Source organism: Orbilia oligospora, assembly GCF_000225545.1.
Source record: "Orbilia oligospora ATCC 24927 unplaced genomic scaffold scaffold00076, whole genome shotgun sequence".
NCBI classification, from domain to species: Eukaryota; Fungi; Ascomycota; class Orbiliomycetes; order Orbiliales; family Orbiliaceae; genus Orbilia; species Orbilia oligospora.
In genome coordinates this window covers 183,037-204,336 of record NW_011645633.1, presented here as the reverse complement: position 1 = coordinate 204,336, position 21,300 = coordinate 183,037, and the positions used below count along the sequence as shown (strand labels likewise).

General features: G+C 44.2%; 4 protein-coding genes across 4 annotated transcripts; 2 read left to right on the top strand and 2 right to left on the bottom strand.

Annotated features, from left to right (window-relative positions):
- Positions 1-4,477: 4,477 nt before the first annotated feature.
- Positions 4,478-5,691, bottom strand: AOL_s00076g41 (uncharacterized protein; the record flags this gene model as incomplete). The annotated part of the gene is made up of 2 exons (XM_011122594.1): positions 4,478-4,834; positions 4,897-5,691. 2 exons carry the CDS (start codon positions 5,689-5,691, stop codon positions 4,478-4,480), a joined length of 1,152 nt encoding a protein of 383 aa, XP_011120896.1.
- Positions 5,692-11,817: 6,126 nt separating this feature from the next.
- On the top strand, positions 11,818-12,652 carry AOL_s00076g40 (uncharacterized protein; the record flags this gene model as incomplete). Its single annotated transcript, XM_011122593.1, has 3 exons — positions 11,818-12,133; positions 12,214-12,558; positions 12,630-12,652. 3 exons carry the CDS (start codon positions 11,818-11,820, stop codon positions 12,650-12,652), a joined length of 684 nt encoding a protein of 227 aa, XP_011120895.1.
- A 324-nt stretch (positions 12,653-12,976) lies between these two features.
- On the bottom strand, positions 12,977-13,893 carry AOL_s00076g39 (uncharacterized protein; the record flags this gene model as incomplete). The annotated part of the gene is made up of 5 exons (XM_011122592.1): positions 12,977-13,153; positions 13,233-13,248; positions 13,335-13,344; positions 13,435-13,476; positions 13,620-13,893. The coding sequence occupies 5 exons, from the start codon at positions 13,891-13,893 to the stop codon at positions 12,977-12,979; spliced, it is 519 nt and encodes a 172-aa protein (XP_011120894.1).
- A 1,230-nt stretch (positions 13,894-15,123) lies between these two features.
- On the top strand, positions 15,124-17,901 carry AOL_s00076g38 (uncharacterized protein; the record flags this gene model as incomplete). Its single annotated transcript, XM_011122591.1, has 3 exons — positions 15,124-15,169; positions 15,256-15,533; positions 15,607-17,901. The coding sequence occupies 3 exons, from the start codon at positions 15,124-15,126 to the stop codon at positions 17,899-17,901; spliced, it is 2,619 nt and encodes an 872-aa protein (XP_011120893.1).
- Positions 17,902-21,300: the final 3,399 nt, after the last annotated feature.

Genomic DNA, 21,300 nt, shown 5'->3' with positions numbered 1-21,300 from the left:
TCTGGGTAATTAGCGGTATATACAGCGGGATTCAAAAAAGACTATAGCACCTACGGAGGGACGTTGGTAATAGCGCGAGCTATAACGGGTGTTTTTTGTTTTGCTTCTTAACTTGCGTCTCTTGGTATTGATTTGGGTTTTTCTTGTTCCGGGTTTGTTATGCCAATGGATTCAGTTTGGACTTCACACCTTTTTTACCTTTAGCTCACAATACCACTCTGTTTTTTGACAAGCATTTGAATACTTGTTTTTTGCCAACTTGCATGTTAAATCTCCTTTTGTATATATTATGGATCAATCTGACAGTGTTTGTCCATCACATTCCTAACTATCATAACTTTTGGTCTCGTGGAACTTGACATGCCGAGCTGTGAGGGGGTGGGCTACCTCGAAGTAGTTTTGATCGACGTGCATCAATTCCAACTTCCAACGACAGTGCCCAGCCCTCGAACATTTAGTGTAGGTGATATATTCCGATCTGTCGCCTCTGCCCGATAGATTCCGTATTGTGAAGCACTGATCATGTCCACATGCACACACAAACCGAAAGAAGCCCCACGATCTCACTGTAGCCAGACCTCTCGATCCTTGCATTATATGTGCGTTCCTGGCTTAAGCTTAAGCTTAAGGGTTCTCTTGAATATACCCTACCCACTTGGTGATCCCCCAAGCCGAAGGCCAAACTAACTCCCAGATATTATTTAACGATAGATTGATATTTCTCCACATTCTTCCTCCGACGCTAGTGATGCTGTGACCGTGACCTGCGCACGGTCCACGATTGTTTACATTCCGGATATATCTACGATCAATATATAAAGCCAGATTATCGTTCGGGATTTAGGCTAGTTGCACATTTCCATACAATCCACGGATCAGATCCTGGCGATACGAGAAAAAGTTTGCGCATTTTAAACACATATGCAGTGCCGCCTTAAAATTAGTAAGAGGGGCAATATTATTACGAGCATAAGTCGGAATCAAGGTGCCTGAATGCCAGGGTTCCGTTCGGTTACAATCATATTATATCAACGACTGTCAGGCTTAAGGCACATCGATGAGGATGATAACGAATTAATTGAGCACCGCCATACTTTAAGTGAGGTAATGCCTGTAGCGGGACGGTTACGTTACCGTGAAAGGGTCAGGGGAAGAAAAAGAAGAATTAAGGGGATCGGTGAACTAGCCATGGGCATCCTTAGAATTTTCCATATACTTGGCAATATAACGGCTTGACGGTTAATATCAAAGGCAATCAATATCACTCATAAGCGTCGGCAACACGTTCGACCGAACGGATATTGTTGGAGTCGTAGTCGCACGGTTGGCTTTGGTCCTCCCGAAATCATGACCTGATAGTATTCTATGGGATTAAGCCAGGCTAGGTGCGTAGGTTTGTAATTTCTACTGCAAGGCTTCAACATTCGCTGGATACCTTGCCAGATTTCGAACGTTGGAATAGGGCCCCTTTTCCCTCGGCTTGCATGTCTTAAAAGTTTTGAACATGAAAGACTGCACTTACTAGGTATTCCTGGCCGTCGATCCGGTCGTTCTGTGGTCACCCGCGGGTATAATAATTGTGCGACCATGCCAACGGTTTGGCATATTCGATATCGTGGGCGAATCTTACCGATGTCTTTTTCTTTCTCTCTTTTTTTTCAACAGCCGACAAACCACAAACGGTATGCATGTTCCAGGTTACCTTGAACTACATGCATAAGCACAAAATCAGCTGATTGGAGCCAAAAAAGAGGTGGTCGGGGTTTCCAGTTCAGAAAATGTTGGAATTGTCTTTTTTTTTCTTCGGGTTTGGATCTGTTCAACCATCGAATCTGTAATCATGATGTGTATATTTTTTTTTTCATCAACCAGATTTGAGATCTATTTGAGATCGTGACGTCGAGTCATTTAAATTTCCAATTAAAGAAACAAAATATCACCAAAATGTTTCGTGTTCACGCCATAATGAATTAAGGCGTCGATGCATGCATAGACACGAATTCGACGATACAATCCGATCAAATCTTACGATCTCCTTTTGGCGACGTAGCGCTCTTTCAAGTCCAAAAAAAAAGGAATTATAAAACCGCCAGTGTCACTGTAGACGCCCATGTGGGAGTCAGCGAGAATTTGTGGAAGCCCTGCATGCATGTGCTGTGTGCTATTCAGCTTACACTACGAAATGAAATTAAGTTGGCGAATTGAGAGTGGTTCTTTAGGTTAACTATGCGAATGCATAGCTAGGGCCGTGGACTGGAGCTGCGAGCATAGATGTCAATACATGACAGAATGAACATATTCAAGATAATATCGGGCGTATGGTGTGCACAGTTGCTAGGGTGTTTAGTGCCGTCCTCAAAAGGCGAATACGAGAATTACCTTTTTAATTGTGGGGTTCTGACGTACCCGGTTTCTTAAAGAAACTCATAGCATGGAACATGTCTTGAGCGCTTGTCGAGGCTTCGAACTCGCACGACATATCGATCATTCACATTATACACACACAGCTGAGCTGCTGTCAGGGCAGAATCAAATCTTACGAGTACTATTGTATAAGAAAATAAAAGATTTTTCTGTGCAACATAGAAAAAAAAAATTTAGCCCCTCAGAAACGTTAAAAGGTGTCATTCGAACGACAACTATGTGGAAGAGATACAGAAATATACTAAGGTTGCGTGCTAGGGTTCTCAAGAAAAGTTTTGCAATTGAAACGGCTGGACCTAACTGTCGGTTCCTGAGAACCAATGGCAAAAGCGATAGTATCACATGCTCATTGCTGACAAAGGTGGGAATCTAACTCTTGTAAGCCAAACCCCATAACATTATAGCCATCAGAATGCATAATTGAGCCACTTACCACTTTCGAAGCTTTCTGATTCGCAAAGGAAGCAGTGAGGGGAACGGATAATGGCGATGCGAGTAACCCGCGATCAAGTTAGAATGCAGCCATTGCATCTCTAAGCATGAATTCCGTTCGCCCTCACTATGATAAACTTCACGGGCTGAACAATATGGATTGTTTGTCGGGCGGTAAACCGAGCCATATCATTCGTCAAAAAACATAACATAACGTACCGCCTACCGAGCCCTTTTGTGTTGTCGACGGACTGCATGAGGTTGCAGTTGGTTCCTGAAAGATGGGCACTGACGTCGGGAAGATAACGGATAGCTTGGACGAGCTGCTAGGTTAGTGATGCCTTGCCCTGGTTTCTCGGCTGAGAGTTTGGGGGTTTGCGAGGTACTACACGCATGTCGGTAGACGTACGGGGTGCCTGACAGGTTTGTGCGTCGACGCATTGAACGTGGGGATGCTTGAGGAAAGTACTAATCCCGGCTCCCAGAGCAAGTCACTGATTAGAAATCTAAATGATTTTGCTAACTGTGGGGGTATTGCTGTGTAATTGATTTGGATAGTAGGACATGCATCTTCTTTGACAGCGGCTGGAGTGTATATAAGTATTCAGATATTGGGTGTAATTATAACATCATACTTAAGCTTAAGTAGTTGAGATATTTAAGTATATGACTATGGCTTTTAATTCAACCCCCCAGTCAGAAAACATAGAAATCCTAATCATTTCGGAATTGTATATAATTACCGTTCCGTCTGTGGAGCATTCGTAAACATGTATCTTCGGCGAATTCTTAGTGCTATATACATGTAGCAGCGCTTAGGCGTGATCGAGCTATAGGAGTTTAGTTTTAACAATGCCCCGATTTTTTACCTTCAGTCCTTAAGTTCATTATTGCTCGAAATATATCGGTCTCAAAGTAGACGCGAGTTGCTATTCTCCCTCGAGAAGTTGAATACCGGATCTGGTTGTCGAACCGATTCGAGTACAAGTTCTTCCTAGTTTGAAGGTCAATCTGCGTCGTCTAGTTCCTTTCTAAATACACCATGAGGTCTTTAAATTTAACATCATTCTTTCATAAAGGAGCGTAAGGAAGTTAATTCGGAACGAAAGCTTCAAAAAAAAAAAAAAACAGAAGTTCATTGAGATATTTTACTTGCTAAATGACACCAGAGTTTAAGAAGGACAGGGACAAACAATTGTAAATGAAAATATAAATTAATGATAGGATATATTAAGAAGAAAGTGACTTCGATATCTAGATCGAGCGCGCTCAGTGTCTCGATAATGAAGTCAAAGAAATTAAAAGGTTCAAGGCCTGACTATATGAGTACAGCAAACCAGTACTACCAAAGGAAATAAATAAACACACACAGAGGCGCAATCCTATGCACGCTAGGTATGAGGAGACGAGAGACGTGAGTCGTAGTTATCCGCGAGTCGCCATAACTTTAGGTAGATGGGACATAAAACAAAAGCAAAAAGACAATGGGTATCCACCTGTACAAAAAGGAAATTGGCTATGTTCAAGAAAAGGAAAAAGGAACTCGTGAATCCTCATGTAAATTAAGGGATCAACGGTGAAAGGAAAACGAAAGTTTTGATTGATCAAGTCATCAAGCAATTTACTTGCTTGGTGGCTTGGTGGCTTCACCGGTGTGAGGATCGATAGCCAATCCCGAGTTGGGGTCGATGATTGGGGCACCGACGGGGAGAGTGGAAGGTTGGATGTACATCGAGTACCCGCGTTCAGCGAGGTTGACGTCGCCAGTTGTCTTCATTTCGTGTTCAGTTGGGCGGTAGACATCATCGTCACCATCAGCAAGCTTGCGAAGGTAGAGCTCGTGACGGGCTTGGTCACGGAGATCCATAGACTTGCGGAGCTTGGACTTAGAGGCATATCTCCAGAAAGCGCCAACGTAGAGGATGATGGCAAGGGACTCAATGACAATTTCGATGATTGAGCAGACAAGGGTCCAGTCCTGAGTAAATAATTAGATATTTATATTCAGTGAGAGCTGAGATGAGAACAGATGTAACTTACCAATTGCTTGCAGACGAGATCGTAGTCAATGTCTTCTTGGAATAGTTCCTTTCGCTGATTGTCCTTGCATGCCCAAGCCCACATATCATTTCCGCCACTGTTGTTCTTTGCATTGGTGATCGTGCCAGCGATGACAGCCCAGAGAATGATCATGAAGAGGAAGCCAAAGACAGAGAAAGCCGTAAACCAAAGACTAGCAGATTCAGCCTTTTCATGACCGCCTCTCCAATACGAAATGAGAACAACGATAGCCATAAGGAGCGAAATACAGGCGATGGCAAGGGTAGCGTAGGTAGGCCAGAGTATTGTGTTAGGAGCCCATGGAGGAAGGTTGTTCCTGTTGGTTAAATGCTTTGTTGCGAAGAAGATTGCGAAGCTAGATGCGGCGAGAGACAATACGACAAGAGAACAGCCAAAGTTAAGAAATCTTAGGAAAAGCTTAGCAGCCCTGATTCTGAACTTAATCTTCATATCTTTTTCCATGACTGACTTGACATGGTTTTCACGTTCCGCAATCCTCTGCTTCTTTGCTTCGGCATCTTCTTCGTCGTCTTCTGGGAGGGCAAAGGCGGCGGTCTTCGGTCTCTTGTTGCTTGCATTGCTAACGTTGCTTAAAGAAGTACCAGGTCTGCTGTCAGACCCCTTCTTCTCAGAAAGCTTAGCCTCAGTCGAAGCCATAGCGTTGATCCTACTTTCTCTGAAGTTACTCATTCCTGGACCCGAGGTAGAAAAGTCTACGTTGACTGATTCTCTTTGATGAATGCGTAGTGGTGTTGTTGGACGATTGGAATCCATTGGTATTGATATCCTCGAGGACGAGGGGGAAGGAAATGTCCTTTTTGAAGGGTTTGGAGGGGACGTTGAAACCTTGGGCGGCTATAAAATTGCGCTCAAGATTGGAACCTGTTATAATGATAATGGGAAGGATAAGTGCGTCTTCTCTGAAGACCGCTATCGAATATATAATTCACTACAGTGAATGGATAAGAGAAGCTATCCTTTTCGGAGAGGTTGATATAAACTTCTGTCCGAAAGACTGTCCTGCAATATTTCTTGAAGTATCTTTGTTTTTCCCGTTAAACCTCGAAAAGACGATAGCAGAATAGAAAGGCGAAAGTGTTGGCCAAAGTTCAGGTCGTCAAGAGGAACTTTGAATTGTCAGTGTATGCTTGGAGTCAGATCGGTATGTTCGAAAGAAAAAGAGGAAGAGAGATCAAGAAGTCACAGGAGCGGATGATGAGGAGTATATGGGCAAGTTATTTTTGGAGCCAGGCATCTATCATTATATGTAAGCGACGAGGTTCATGGACTGGATGAAAAAGCTAACGGACGAAAAGGCAAATTTGTTCCTGGTTCCTTGCCGTAGCTTTCTTCTGTACGATCCCGTTAAATGGCCTATTGGGCCGGAGAGCATGAAGAACCAGATGTATTTCTAGGTGGAGTGGTGGCCCATTGGAATTTCTGGCGCCAACATAAAGCCTACGGTTGGCTCGAAAAGCAAACAGGCCCACTTCCGGGTAACTGTTCATTGGCCAGACCCTCACGCTGCCTGCAGATGACCATTGTGTCTCTCTTTGGGTCCTTTGCGCCCAACTAAAAACTCGCGCTGTGGAGGGATGCGCCCAGGTCAGAGTGCACCATTCTGACGAATGAGGGGTCTGAAGACTTCTGATAAGATGGCCAGAAAAGCGCCTTAAGCCTGGAAAGGGAAAGCGACAGGGAACGGGCTTTTTGGATACATCCTGGCTGGTTGGTGAGTGGGCTCTGATTCGCTGAAAGGCCTTCATGCCAATCCTTCCACCCTTGCAGGCCGACATCGTCTGTGGTTGGCTAGCGAGCCCTGTCCCTCGAAGTTGCTGCCCGTGCGAACCGAACAACTGTGGGTCTGAGCCTGGGTGTGGGGAATTTCTTTAGGCCAAGGCTGCTCCTCCCGTCCAGATAGCATTTCTTATTCGCCGAGAAAGTTTGGCTTTTCTGCGCCGGAAATCGTGACTTCGTTCTTTTCTTCCAGAGCAGACTTGCTTGCATCGAGAAAGGGTGGAAATTATCGAACCATGATGGCGCTGTTAGCCATCTTTCTAGTTCTCATGTGTTTTTCTAGCTGTCGATGAAGACGGCTCATATTTTTCCAGGCGCTCATCGCTCTGGAAATGGAGAAAGGTGGTGTCATGGTTTCTTGAGGGGAGTCTGTCATCACATCTGCGGATTTTTTCGACATCGGGTTATAGCAAGAACTCTAGCTGCAGAAGTGTGATACATGTTGCATTACAGCTGCCTTCTCCACATGCCATGAGCTCTGGTGGACCTTTAGTTTTGCAATTGGGAAAACCCTTTTGTTCATAAGAGCGCTATTGCATTGGCATTATATTATCGGCTGCAGGCGAGGAGTTTCCCAATTGCCAATTAACACACCGAATGAGTATCTAAAAATTTAGCGACTGAATCGAATCTAAGGGATTCCCAGCCTCCCTTGATGTCATCGATCTTGAAAACTGTGGGCTGTTCCTTCTAGACTGGACTAACTATCCCAAATCTAAATATAGTTAAGTGGACGGAGATAAATGGCCACGCTGGACGTATCGTAGCTTGAGAATGTGATCTTCATCTGCCATGTGTACTATCCTGTGATCCCAAGTATTCATATCCAAGATGTACGATGTTTCGTCGTATGCAAAGAAGTGGAGGGGTTTACGACGAAATTCAAATCCCTCTTTTCTAGGGCCCGCGCTCAACCGGGGATTCGTTACACTACTTTTTCCTGACTCGTGCATAGCGCAGCTACACCGCAGATAGAGGCGTTCTAAGTTAAGGAAATCTGGCGAGATAACGTCTTGCCCACACTACCTTTGCATTTACAATTTCATGCACCGGCGATCCGCCGCCGAAGATACCCTTTGGAGCGCCGTAGATGACCGGAATATCTACCTGGCCCGATTGGAATATTCTTTCTTTTTAGCCATTTTACGATCTTGACAGAATTCTTCGCCACTCTTTCGTCCAAAGGGCTTTCAGCCTACTACGTATGTAGATCCACCAGGATTAGGATCTTCATGCTTTTCAAAGAGGTTTTCCTTTTCACCCATCGAGGAGAACTAATGGTATGATTTTTTTTTTGGATATTTAAGCTTAACTCCAAGAATAGCACCAATCATCAAAGCTTGTTCATGGGTTCTTCAACTTGTCAAAGCAGAATTAATTTGAAGTGGAGCCTTCAGGTCTTCTCTCTAGGATCCTTGGACCTCCCCCCTGCACTACTTTTCAATCGATTTTTTTTTTTTGAGCTAGTCTTGGTGACCAGTAGAAGCTCGCAGCGCCTGTTGACACAACGCAATTTGTGACATTCTCATGAGATTGGCAAGGTAACCGCCTAGGCTTGGCGCTTCTAGAAGATGAGTTCTGTGGAAAGGAATGGATTTCTGATCATAATTAATAATATGTTTCTTTCATTAATATCCGTCGGCATTTGTTTGGCTTTTTCTTCTTTCTTTCTTAAATGAAGAAACATCTCGGGTATGATTTGGGAAACGGAAAGTGTTTTGTGCTTTGTTGAACCGAGCTCTTGAAGCTCTTGAGCTGAAAGTGCCCCAATACGGTGATATAATTCGCCATATGTCTAGAGTCTCAAAAGGACTTCGCCACTCCCCGCCACAACCTCAATGCATTAATGACAGCTCGAAGGTGAAAAAAGGCGAAGTCGAAGACTTGCGTACACATACTTACGCCTCACATGTTAATTCACTTTTAATGGCTGGAAGCTGGATTTGCCACGAATCCCAGCGTTTGCCTAGAATATTCCTCTGGTGAACCTTACGCATTCGGATTCGTGTGGATCGAAAGGCGAATGTCAAAGTCAACTGCACCTGGGTACCCGGGTGGATCGAAAGGCTCTGCGAAACTAGTTTGAATGTTTTGGCAAAAAAAATTCAATAATTAATTTAATTTGTGCAATTCTGCATATAGTTCCCACGCAAGTGGTTTTAGTTTAGCGCCAATAGTTGACCCCAATGCTATAACTTATTGTACACCCCGGACGGTCTGAAAGACTATAAGAGTGGTGAGAGGATCGGATGGTATAGATATGACTCGAACAGTCTCATGATTTTCGATTCTTTAGCTTTGATAGGATGGTTTGGCTTTGCTGTGGGGATTTTTGGATCGGCCCTGAATTATAGTGCTGCCAGCTCAGCAGAGCTACTAATGTGATAAAACACGGGATCTATCGGGGCGGAAGTGCAAGTCCTTGAGCCGTTGAAGCACTAAGAATAGGCTTTTGTTCCTTGTCAGGGAGTATTATTTGGGAGCTTTCACACAGCTTGATGCAATGAACTCGTGTCATGGACATGTCATACCAGAATCTTCGGTCGAGTCAGGATCGATGATCAAGGCAGAATATATTGATATCCCAAACTTCATTCTAGAGAGCCCTGTCTGTCTCACGCGGCGTGGGTTCTTGATACATGATTTGCCACAGCTCAGTGAGCATGAGGTACAGCGAACGATGTAGATATATGTACATATGTACATCGAGGTTAGTTGGAGGATCGATACTGTGCGTTTTTGATTGCCACCCGGTATCTCCTGTGACAATAGCGGTATTCTCGTCGACTCGGCATAAGGGGTCTTGCCTTTTTCCAAAAGATGCATGGTATCAACATGTCAATGAAACGGTATTGTAACAAAGACAATAACACACGAACATGCGGACCGGGTTGCCATATTGAAAGGGGTTATTTTTCTTAAACTCAGCCACATGCATACGCCTTTCAACAGATATCTAGATTTGGTATACTAACGTCTGGCATTTTTCGAATAGCTATGTAGTTTGATATCTAAATAAAATAATATGCTATACTACAAAGGATTTACGGCAACATGGAATATCCATGATTATGCATATATGCATAGACGTCACTAGATCTAGTTTCATATCGTCTCAAAAAGCCCAGCTTCCTTTGATACATCTCAATCGAGATATATAGTTCCATTTCACCAAACTGAACCCCGGTCAGTTTAACAGTTGCTGATATTCCTTCACTGCTGTCTAACCGAGCCATCCAACAAGGAGGATATTGTTGGATGGCAAGTACGCCGGATGAGACGGTTCACGTTTTCGGCTGCCTCTAGGGAGGTTATTGTTGGATTATACTAGGTGTTGGGAACTAGTTGAGTAATGTTACACTTTTGATCTCGATTATTTGATCAATGGCCGTAAGATAGCTAGCTAAGGCCGTAAGGAAAATACATTTGGTAATTTTATATTAAGATATCTTTCGATATAACCTGTATTCAGAGTACCTAGATAGTTGATTGATGACTTTTGCAGTGATTGCATTTACTAGATCCTTGGGGGGGGGGGGGGGGTTCGAACGTTCGTATATGATGCAGTTGCAATTGATGTGAATCGAATTGGAGGACATTGGTCGATAGTTTCAGATATCTGGGGTAAGATGACACTGATATAGAATACGCTAAAAGTATTTCCTTACTGGTCCCCTTTAAAAAGGATGATTGTATCGTGATACTGGCTAGAAATGTATAGAGAACACGATTAAAGATACTATACCGGTATCGTTTAGATGCACATCGCATGTCGATATCGCGTATCAACATCTCGGGTTTACAAATTAAGTTAAATCCCAGTAAATGCACTCCAGAAGGTATGCCACACTGATATCGGCTATTCTAAATCTAGATATTCCATAATACATTTTTTAATAGCAGCAAAACTCAAAAGTTCGGGTTAAATATAATCCTTGATACATAGTTCTTACGTGCCTAAGTACGTGTACCCGTCTGATATATGGCATTTGGGCCATCCGGCATCCGTGACCCCTGTTACGGATCCTACCGCATATCAAAAATACAACAAAATCAACGCTAATTTCGACGCTGTGCCACCAAGCGACAGCGTCCCGGGGTGGGCGGTGCACTCGTACTCGTCCCCCGTCTGCATGTATGCATGCAAGAAGTCTACAGTCACTATTACATACATTTGCTACATGAATAGAAAGAGAGGGCAGAAGTATGCATTGCATCGGTTAATATGCCGTCTGCCGTTCCCTACAACCCTCCCCCCGGCGAAATATCATAATCCTGGTCTTTACCTGCATCTCGTAAAGGGAAGAAAGCAACCTGCTTGCCGAGGTGCGTGATTGGAATTTGAGCTAGATGCAGAGATGAAACGATGGAATAATGCTATTGATGCATAGTGGAGTAGATCTATAGATGGAGAGAGGGGTATATTTCGAGGGGATATCGGTACTTTGGGATTGGAAGACTTCTGTTTTTATTTTTTATTTTTGGTGGGGAAAAGTGGGGGGCTGCTGTGCAGTGCCGTTTGAAGGCGCCGAGGTCTAGTAATAGTATAAGACATGTATGTCATGATACTTGAGTCTTACTGCAGGATTGTGAGGTTGCGATTATGTCGGACTGTATGAGATTATAAGTTTTCAAGGTTTTTAAGTGCGTACGCTGACCTTGAGTACGAAGTACGACAGTAGAGTGACCCGGGCCCCGAGGTTTCCCTTGCGATGAGCATCAGTGCTATGATGGACTTTCGTATGGTGTAAAATTAATACACAGCACGGACCGGGGCTTATCTGATCCTGTCTCGAGATCTCAAGGAGGGGGCTGTTCTGGGTAAGATATTGCATTGGGGGAGTTGTCTGTGGCTGAAGAACGGGCAGAAGATTCGTGGCTGGAGTGTATGTGTTGATGTTGCTGTGTTGTCTGTGTTGTGTTGTAATCGCCATCCAGCCGGATTTATGCCGAGGCTCGTAGTAACGTGACGCGATATCGCCAACTAGCCGACGGCCACGAGAACGTGCAGCTTCAAGCTTCCAACTTCAACCTCAAACTTCACATCGCCAGAACCCCTCTTCGTAATAGATATCTTCTAGTACCTACTACAGACTTTCAACAATGCCGTCTGCCCGCCATATACCGTTCCTAATGACATCGGGCAGGGCGTTATCCACCGTCTTCGTGCGCCCCACTTCGCAACCCCTCCTACCTTTCTTATACCCCTCCGCCCGAGGGTTCAGTAGCACCTCACCACTCCGCCGGGACCATCACTTCGATACACTTAAGTTTGTCGAACGCCTTAAGTCCGAGGGATTTACGGAGACCCAATCGGTCGCTATTATGAGGGTTTTAAGTGATGCTATTGAAGAAAGTATCCAGAACCTGAGCCAGGCAATGGTGTTGAAGGAGGAGCAGGAGAAGGTTACTTATGCTCGTTAGTATCTTAAATCAACACTGTATTGAAATTGGAGGTATTATTTCAGTAAACCTAATTCGATGTCATGGGTCTTATAGAAAAAGTCGATTTTGCCAAACTCCGTCACGATCTCTCAACAACATCGTCTTCGGAGCTCCTCCAAACCTCCACACAATACGAACATCTCACATCTGAAATTGATAAATTACGCTCAAGGCTTAGAGAGGAGATTAACCGTACCCAAGCGAATGTTAGACTTGACTTGAACTTAGAAAAGGGAAGGATAAGGGAGGAGAGTAGTGTGCATGAGTTGAAGATCAAGGAGACGGATACGAGGATTGAGACGGAGTTGAGTCAAGCGAGGGCTCAATTAGAGTCTGTGAAGTTTAGTACTTTACAATGGTTGATCGGTGTGACGACCGGTACCAGTGCTATTATTCTTGGTATGTGTCCCAATTGGATTCCTTTGGAAAGGATTTAGGTGGTTTGATGTTAATACTGTGTGATGTCCTAGGTGTGTGGAGGCTGTTGATGTGAGTGTGAGTGTGGTTGGGCATATGGTTAGTAATTTTGGGTGAGATGTATTTTATTTTGGGTCTATTCGATGGATTGATGGTACCAGCATGCATATAGACGGAGTTATATTTGGGAAACCTGGGAGATAAACCGCCACTCTTGGGCCTGCTTTATTAAATGGAGTTTGGTATAAAATGACTTGGGAGGAAACAATGGCAGTAACTATGCTGAAGAGCAACCAGGGAATGTGGACGCTATACTAGTACTTGGTTTTTCCCAATCATTCCATGATATGCCGGTATTCCCAAGGATGGAAGCTAGGTAAACTGTGGCCCTTCAACAACATTAGCTAACCAGAATGCTGACATCGAGCGGTAACTTCTCGCCTAGCCAGACGGCCCCGACAGTATGGTCGTGCAGCTCGTGGCCGGTATTTGGATGAACCAAGACGCTTAGAGGTCCTCGGTGGAGCATAAGCCAGGGGATAAATGCACCGAACTGCGCAGGAGTGAAAAGGTTTACCTTGAATCGGTTATTGGTTTAGTCAATTCATATACTTTATATACATTGATACCTATTAGTTGGGGAGAGTAAGACTTACTTCGAACATGGCGGTTCTTAAATAAGTACATTGGAGTACGAATTAGCGACCCAACATAGAGAATGTATAGTATTCCTTGAGGGATATTAACATAATACTTACAAATGGGGTCCTGTTAGGAATTTGAAATTATAATTAGCAGGGTATATAAAACATAACGGCAGTATTCATGGAATTGAGGCCGGAATTCGGGGAGATATACCAATGGGCCGCTCCCAGAATCTATAAACTCTTAACTCGGGAACTATATTTAATTCGTATTCCCATTAGTACCATAATACCAGTTCATTATCGTATATTTGTGCTTCCAAAGGGATTGATTAGGTAGATTCGCAATCGAAGATATATGTATTTAGGGATATATACTAGTAGATATAATATACATACACTCATATCGGATTCTTTCCCAGAGACTTCTGGCAAACTCCTTTTGTTTCTTGTTTGGCTCATGATAGTATACATGAACGTCAAAGGCAGCCTTTCCGGGTCTCTTATCTAATGGATCTGGGAACTCATTGTAGGTGGTAGAAATCGACTCTGATGGCGGGTTCTCGAGTGATTTGCCGTCTGATCGTATTGTTGTGGGTAGAGGAGGGGCGTTTTCGTAGGGCGTCCCCTCGATGAGGGCGGGATATGAGATCGGGAATTGAATGACCGACATTTTGTACACGACATATACTAGTCTGTAGTTACGTATGCTGAATGATTGTAATTTATCGTAGTAAATTATTGGTCTTGTTGTATGTGATTGAGGGGTTCAAGATGTTATATATAGGTAGTGACATAGCTTAGAGATATTATATTATCTTATTGTAATTATCGAGTCTTACGAACTTCCTAAATCGGCAGATGGCGACACTCGTCTATGGAACACAAACCGGTGTTGCAATTTGGCACGTGACCCTTTTCGGCCGTTAAATCTGCTGATTGGGGAAGGTCAATTCATCAATCGACAACCATTGTTGAATCAACAAATCATTAAAACTTCAAGACATCTCTTCGGCACTATCCACATCCTCGCCTCGATTAGGCACTAGTGTGTATCTGAATAAGTACCGTACGTCATTCACTAGCACCAGTTAGCTAAGTTAGTCCACATTCCCCACCATCTTCAGCTCGTCGATGGATGGTACTTAGCTACATAGCTATGTTGCATGTAATAGCCTCCCACCTCTTGCATACCGACCTTTTGCTAGTACTTACATACATACTTGGTTAGTTACAAACGTTGGATTGAACTGATTAAATTTGATTCTATCACAGGAGTTTATCACCAGACTCACTATCTCATACACAAATAGATAGATCTATAGATCTATGATATAACGTTAAACATTCGGAATGTGCATAAAGAATCCACCTTTTGGATATCGTAAAGATCAAACGTGACCTGATCTCGGAACCACCCAGCCCTTCAGGGAGCTAAGACTTGACAAGCTTCCGGTTCCAATCGGACGGATTTGGAACAGACCCACTTCAGCCCGTTTTTGGCTGAGTCTCGCGACTGACGGCCAATTGACACCCAGCCATCCCTTTTAGCTTCTTCGCCCACCGCTGTCCTCTTTTCGATCTTCCATTTTCCTTCTTTTTCTTTCTTAAACATCATCTAATATCATAACATCACTTTCGATAAGCTAAAAAAAAAGGCGTGACCAATATACTCTCTTGCCTCGTCGGTGAGGCGTCCAACGACGCCTGCTGACAGCCCTCAAGCCAGGGGGGCGCGTGCCCCAAAATCAAAACCATCAACAAAAACATCGACATCACCATATTATACACAGCATCGCCATCACACACACAACGTCATTGAATTGGAGATACGATTTTTAGTTTTAGTTTATTTTATTTTAGAAGAAGAGCGGGGGAGCTCTAAATCCCCACCACCGTCGCAATGCGTGAACTCGCGGGTAACATCATCCGCTTTTCCAATAATACTGGTATGCTCTCATGTCATCTATCACCCCTGTGCTCCCTCTCTCTCTCAATCACAGCGTACTAACCCACAATGACTGCTTTTGTATAGCGGGCATGGAAAAAATCCTCAAGGGGCTTCTTGGCCTTCTCCTGATCCCTGGAACGCCAACCTTCAAGTCTATGTCATCAATCTCCCATGGCGCTAGGTGTAAAGTCGACAAAGCATCCAAAGAACTCGGTGTTGCCCGGAAAGTCGTCAAATTTCTTTACGTTCTCGATGCCGGCCTTAAAGCTCTTGAGGCGCGGAAGGGTGCTAAAGGTGGTCCATTGAAATGGTTCATTGTTGGCAAATGGGCGTGTGCATTCGTATACGCTGCAAGTGAAGCGGTAACAATTGTGCGAACTATTAAAATTTCGAATATTTTGAGGACCTATAGCTAATATGAATGGTTCGATATAGCTGCATACAATGCGAGTTCTCAACGTCGTCAAATCGAAATGGGCCCACTCAGCCAACCGCAAGGGGAATAAGTTCTATTTCTTCTCAATTGTCTTTTCCGTCCTCGCCTCCGCTTATCAGCTGTACGAAATCGCTATAGCGGAACATCAATTGAGGAGGGAAAAAAGACGGGTTAAACACCAAAGGATTGCTATGGCGGCAACGGTCGGCGTCGCTACTCCATACGCAGCACGTCTCCGTTATAGTAGTAGTAGCGACTCATCGAGCTTTTCTAGCAGTGATTCTTCCAGTTCTTCAGAGGATGAACGCCGTCGGCGTCACCATCACCATCACCGCCATTCTCAAGGGACGCTACCAGCGGCAGCGTCACCGGTATCGACTGGATCGTCCGCAGCGTCTCCAACACTCAATCCCGCTGTTCTTGCCGCCGAAGCCCGTCTCGCTAACGCCGCCGAATGGGAGCGTAAGAAACTTTTCATCGATGCAGCTAGAACTTCTGGAACGCGCAATGAAGATAAACCCAAAACCGGTGCTATCGTCACCCAACTTTTGGCTGATGTCTGCGACCTTGCCATCCCTGCTAGTAAAGTCGGGTGGTACAAGAACAAGGAAGCCATCAGTTTGGCATACCTCCTTAGCAGTGTATTGGCAGGTAGCGTCATCTGGGGTAGAGTCAACGCTAAAGCTACCGCACATGAGAGTAAAGGAAGTCACCCAGGGATCAAGATGGTGCGGAAAGATGAGTTCGATGTCAAGCTTAGCGAAGAGGATAGGAGGAGATACGAGCTTAGAATCGAGGAAGAAAGGCGAAAGCACAGTGGTCATAGTACTAGCCAATTGGCTACAGCGGCTGGCGTCGGACTCGCGGCTGGATTAACAGCCGGTGCCATCCATGAACGCAAGAGTGCCAAGTCAAAGTATGAAGCCAGCTCCAGCTCCACATACCATGAGGAATCGAGAAAATCTAGTGGACGATCAAAATCCGAAACCGGGTATGATATCGTTCATCATGAGGATGATAGGAGGAGAAGCAGTAGCCAGGGAGGCCACGGCCATATGGCTGCCGCTGCTGGTGTTGGACTTGCTGCTGGACTCGCGGCTGGTGCGATCGCTGGAAATAGCAGCAGCTCTCATTCCGGACGGTCAAAGTCTGAAGCTGGACTCGTAAGCTCGACGCACCTTGAGGAGGAAAGGAGGAGAAAGAGTACTGGAAGTGGAAATGTTGCGGCTGCCGTTGGAGCAGGAGCTGCGGCCGGTTATGTAGCCAGCACTGCTGCGGAGGGTAGCAGCAACTCAAGAATCGACTACTCTCACCAATCTCAATCCGAATTCTCGAGCTCAACACGTATCGATGAAGAGAGAAAGAAGCAGAATTCTAGCTACAGCCAAGGAAGTGTAGCTGCAACAGCAGGCCTTGCCGCTGGTGCTGGACTCGCTGCTGGTTACGCAGCCGGTGCTATCGCCGAGGGCAGCGCTAGCTCGAATTTTGGTTATTCCCATCAATCGCAATCTGAATTCTCGAGCTCCACACACCTCAACGAGTCTAGTAGCTATACTCAGGGAAGCGGCAACTATGCGCAAGGAGATAGCATTTACACACAAGGCAGCAGCTACGGTCAACAATATGCTGGCTACGGGCAAGGAAACAACAGCTACGGCCAGGGTTATGTAGCTGGAGCTGTCGGAGCTGGTGTTGGAGCCGGATTAGCCACTAAAGCTGCGGGCTGTTCAGAAACAGATGCAGGACGTTCCCATAGTGTTGCCGGTAGAATAGAAGACTCCTCTTACCAACGTGAATTAGAACAGCAGCGAGAAATGGACCTAGAGCGCTCCAGTCGCGCCGCCAGTACCGCCGACGTCAGCACCATCGTCGATGTCGATGTAACCGCCTCGATGACCGAAGCCGCCGCGACTTCCATCGCGAATAAATCCAAGAAAAGAACCGGATACGGCGGCTGGTCCTACGATGAAGATAATGGCGCCGGCGGACTGAACGAAACCCACTGGGGCCAAAATGGTCTGACTAGAACTAATAGTATGCCAGCAGAGGTAAAGAACCCCGGCGTCCTTGAAGGAAGGACGGGAGAAATTATCAGAACTTTGGGAATCGTTACTAATAGTGACTCGCCACAGGAGGACGAGCATGAATTGAGAGCGAGGATCCAGGGGGCGAAGGATGTAAGTGATATGGATGTCAGTGCTGGCGGGACAGGACAGTTGAAGCCTTATTCGACGCTTACATACGCGAAGGTGGCGAAGGATGGCGATAAGGACGGAGCTACTGTGGATATTTAGTTTTGAAGGATCCTCCTCTCTTTTTTATTTTCTTTTAAAGTACATATAGAACATTTGATTCCAGTCATTTCCGCTATCTTCCTTTCCTTTCCCTTTATTTCTGTACCCTGATCGACTTGTTCATTTCCTTTAGGTCTGTCACTATCATTCTTGGTCAACATAGCATTGCATATAACATACCTTTTCTTTTGTGGAGCGGTTGGGATTTGCAAATTGGGAAGTCTTTATCATTTTGAGTGAAGAAAAAAAAGCATGGCGAAGGTGAAAGGAATGGGGCTTTTGTACAATTGCCAAAGCAAACGGCATTATAGGATAAATCTTTAGTGGATTGAAATTTATTCTTCAATTCCCCTATATGACCTTCCAGGTCTGGGTACGAGACAATATATGACCTACTAGGCTATCTATTATGTTGGAAGAACGTGTATGTGATAGGGAAGAAAGGGGAAATGTAATTGTAAATTAATATTTATAACAATATGGTTAGGAGCCTAGGGCCTAGGACTCTAGACGTTCATGAAATACAGAGCTGCGCATGCGGTATAAATTTGCACAAATGGCACCAAAATCTGACTTGAACCCAGGACAGATTACTTATCTAGAGTCACTAAAACTACGGATAGAAGTACGCGTACGGACGTGGAACAGTAAGACTAGGGAATGTATTTAGTGTTTCGCTAATAGTACTATATAGTGATGTTGACAGTCCTAATCCAACCCCCCCTTAGCTGACTGTCTCAATGAGGGTATTTTAGTTCTGTGCCCCATCAACCGACCCCTTCTTGTATAAGCCGTCGAGTTAAGTGCAGATGATGGCTTTTTAGTGTCGTATACTTAGTCGTAGACGCTTTCCGATTGATAAAATCGATGCCGTACGCGTATACGTTGTATATATACATGTATGGAAATCGCATGCAACAACATCTAGTTTTAAAATAACAATAAATTCGGTCAACTGGGTTCCATGGATCCACTATACGATGGATAAGGGGCGGACTCGTCATATTTATTCGGGAGCGACGAAGAGATGAATCATTCTATGGCGAGGATATCGACGAAGAGTGCTATCCAGTTAGTTTAGTTGTTAGACGGATGCTGAACACCCCAAAAAATAGGCAAAACTGATTTGCTCTAGGCCTGTTATACGGACCACGACGATATTGCCTGTTGTCTTGACGAATAGGCCCCATTAGACCTGGAGTATTGGGCATGCTGGATTTACTTGAGGAGGGTCTATAGATCTAGAGCCCTTAATTATATAATTGTTTCAATCGTTTAGTCTCCAATCGAATCTTCGACTCGTGTTGATCTAATATCAGTGACCACATTGGAAGATAGGGCTTGGAGTTATTCGTTATATAGGGTCGTGGTAAACACCGCTTTTTGAACCTAAACCTGAATTTATCTAAATAGAGCCTATAATTAATTGGTATTAACAGGGTTTCTCGTTTCAGCAGTGTGAGTTTATACGTACAGTCATCTGCTACCTACTCAAATATATTGCATATGATTGTTATATAATGTAGTTCACAAACGGCCTTTTTATGCTTGTGCTTCTTTGTCAGGAATATATACAAATCATTCCGTACGCCGCATATCACAACATGTGACAAAAAGTAGAATGTTCACGTTGATAAGAAATTTAGAGGTGTATGAGTGATGCGTTCTGCCATGCCACTCAAACGTGATGTTTGAGCCGTGTATATGTATACTGAAACGTTACATGTATACAGTAATATATAATGGTTCTTGTCGAGCATGTGTTAACATGTTTCACCTAGGCGGCTTACTATTGTACCTTAGCCATCAGGGTAGGGCTAGTTGGCTTCATGTATAACTTCTGGGAAACGTTCGGTATATTATGACGTTAGCTCGTGAGTACATGACTAACTCGAAACTTTAAGGTGGATGATCAATAAGCTGGCGAATTGTAGCATATATATATTTTGAGGAATTTGCATTGTGATACGTTGTTGGAGAGTTGATTAAATTTGGTGTAATAATCTGCAGCTGTGCTTGTAGATTAAACATGTAGGAGTAGAGTGCTCTGTGCTGCTGGCAACTAATGTATATATATATATTGTTTGACGAACTTCAAATAGTCTGCTAACAGATCTAGATGGTAGCTTCAAGTCAAACGCTATGGCGGCATTACCTCCCGGAATGAAGATGTTGTGCCAGATATGCTGTTTGTTTTTGGGTTTCTGATTAGTGATTATCATTTAGCATGGCGGCGTATTTGATTAGTCCGTGGAGGATGATCGATTTCGTATATATTCAGGACTTGAATATAAAGATTGAGCAATATTTCTATTAGATTTGATGTCAATACGTTAGTATGACTACCAAAGCTTGGACCGCGTCTGCAATACGAGACTATATTACTACTGCGCTTGCGCCGGTTCACTGGGGTAGGTTAACTTGTCTAACCTGTTATAACGTTAAATCAATTTCATTTTTAATGTTTTGTTTTATGGCAAATACTTATGGACGTCTTGTGCCTTATATATAAAATATATGGTTGTTGTTGATCGTCAATGGTCTAGCGAACTTTGTCATCCGTGGTCTGGTCTGGAGTATTTCTATTTTGATGCACTTTTTTATGTATTCTAGTATTCCTATATCTGTAATTGGCCTGGAGATTAGCTTGCGATTTTAGAATAACCCATTCTCTTCGTTTAAGTGACCCGCGTTAGCGTTTTATTGCTATAGTCTGGTTCTGGACATAGTGTGTAAAAGCCACTGACTTCCTGTATAGGCATACCTCAGTCGCCAAATTGTGAAATCTGGATCGGCCCTAGGCCCTGCCTTGCCCTTTGTGGCGTCTGGGAACGAGACCAGCCCTGCCTATATTTAGTATACCCCTTCATCGATAATATGGCCACGATAATGATATAAGTTTGGACTTTTCTAGATGGGCCATGGGCCGCAAGTTTAACTCGATATTCCTAAACCATGTATTTATCGCACCGGCTCATCGGCTCGGTGATGGTATTATATCATAGGGTAGTTGGCTCTGGCTATATTAGTTTTCCTCCGTCAACGGGGAAGGCGGGGCAAAGAATTTATATATCTTGATATGTATCACGCCCTCATAGACTGGAAATAAGACTTCCGAGGGTGGCTGCTTCATTGAAGGACTAATATGTACTTACACATGCACGCAATTAAGTTTGTAATATATCGCTCTATAGTCTCGAAGGTATTATATTATCGCTTATGAAGGAAGGGTTTGGGTGCTTCTCCCAAAGTTGGGGACCTATTTTGTTGAATCCCGGTTCTAGCATTCTCAAAGTTGGTTTTCTTCGCAGCAATCGCTACAGATCTAGATTTGTTTGAACGATGTCCCCATAGTTTGTGAGGGCTCTCGGCCTTTTCTTGTTGGTGTTTTCTGGTATC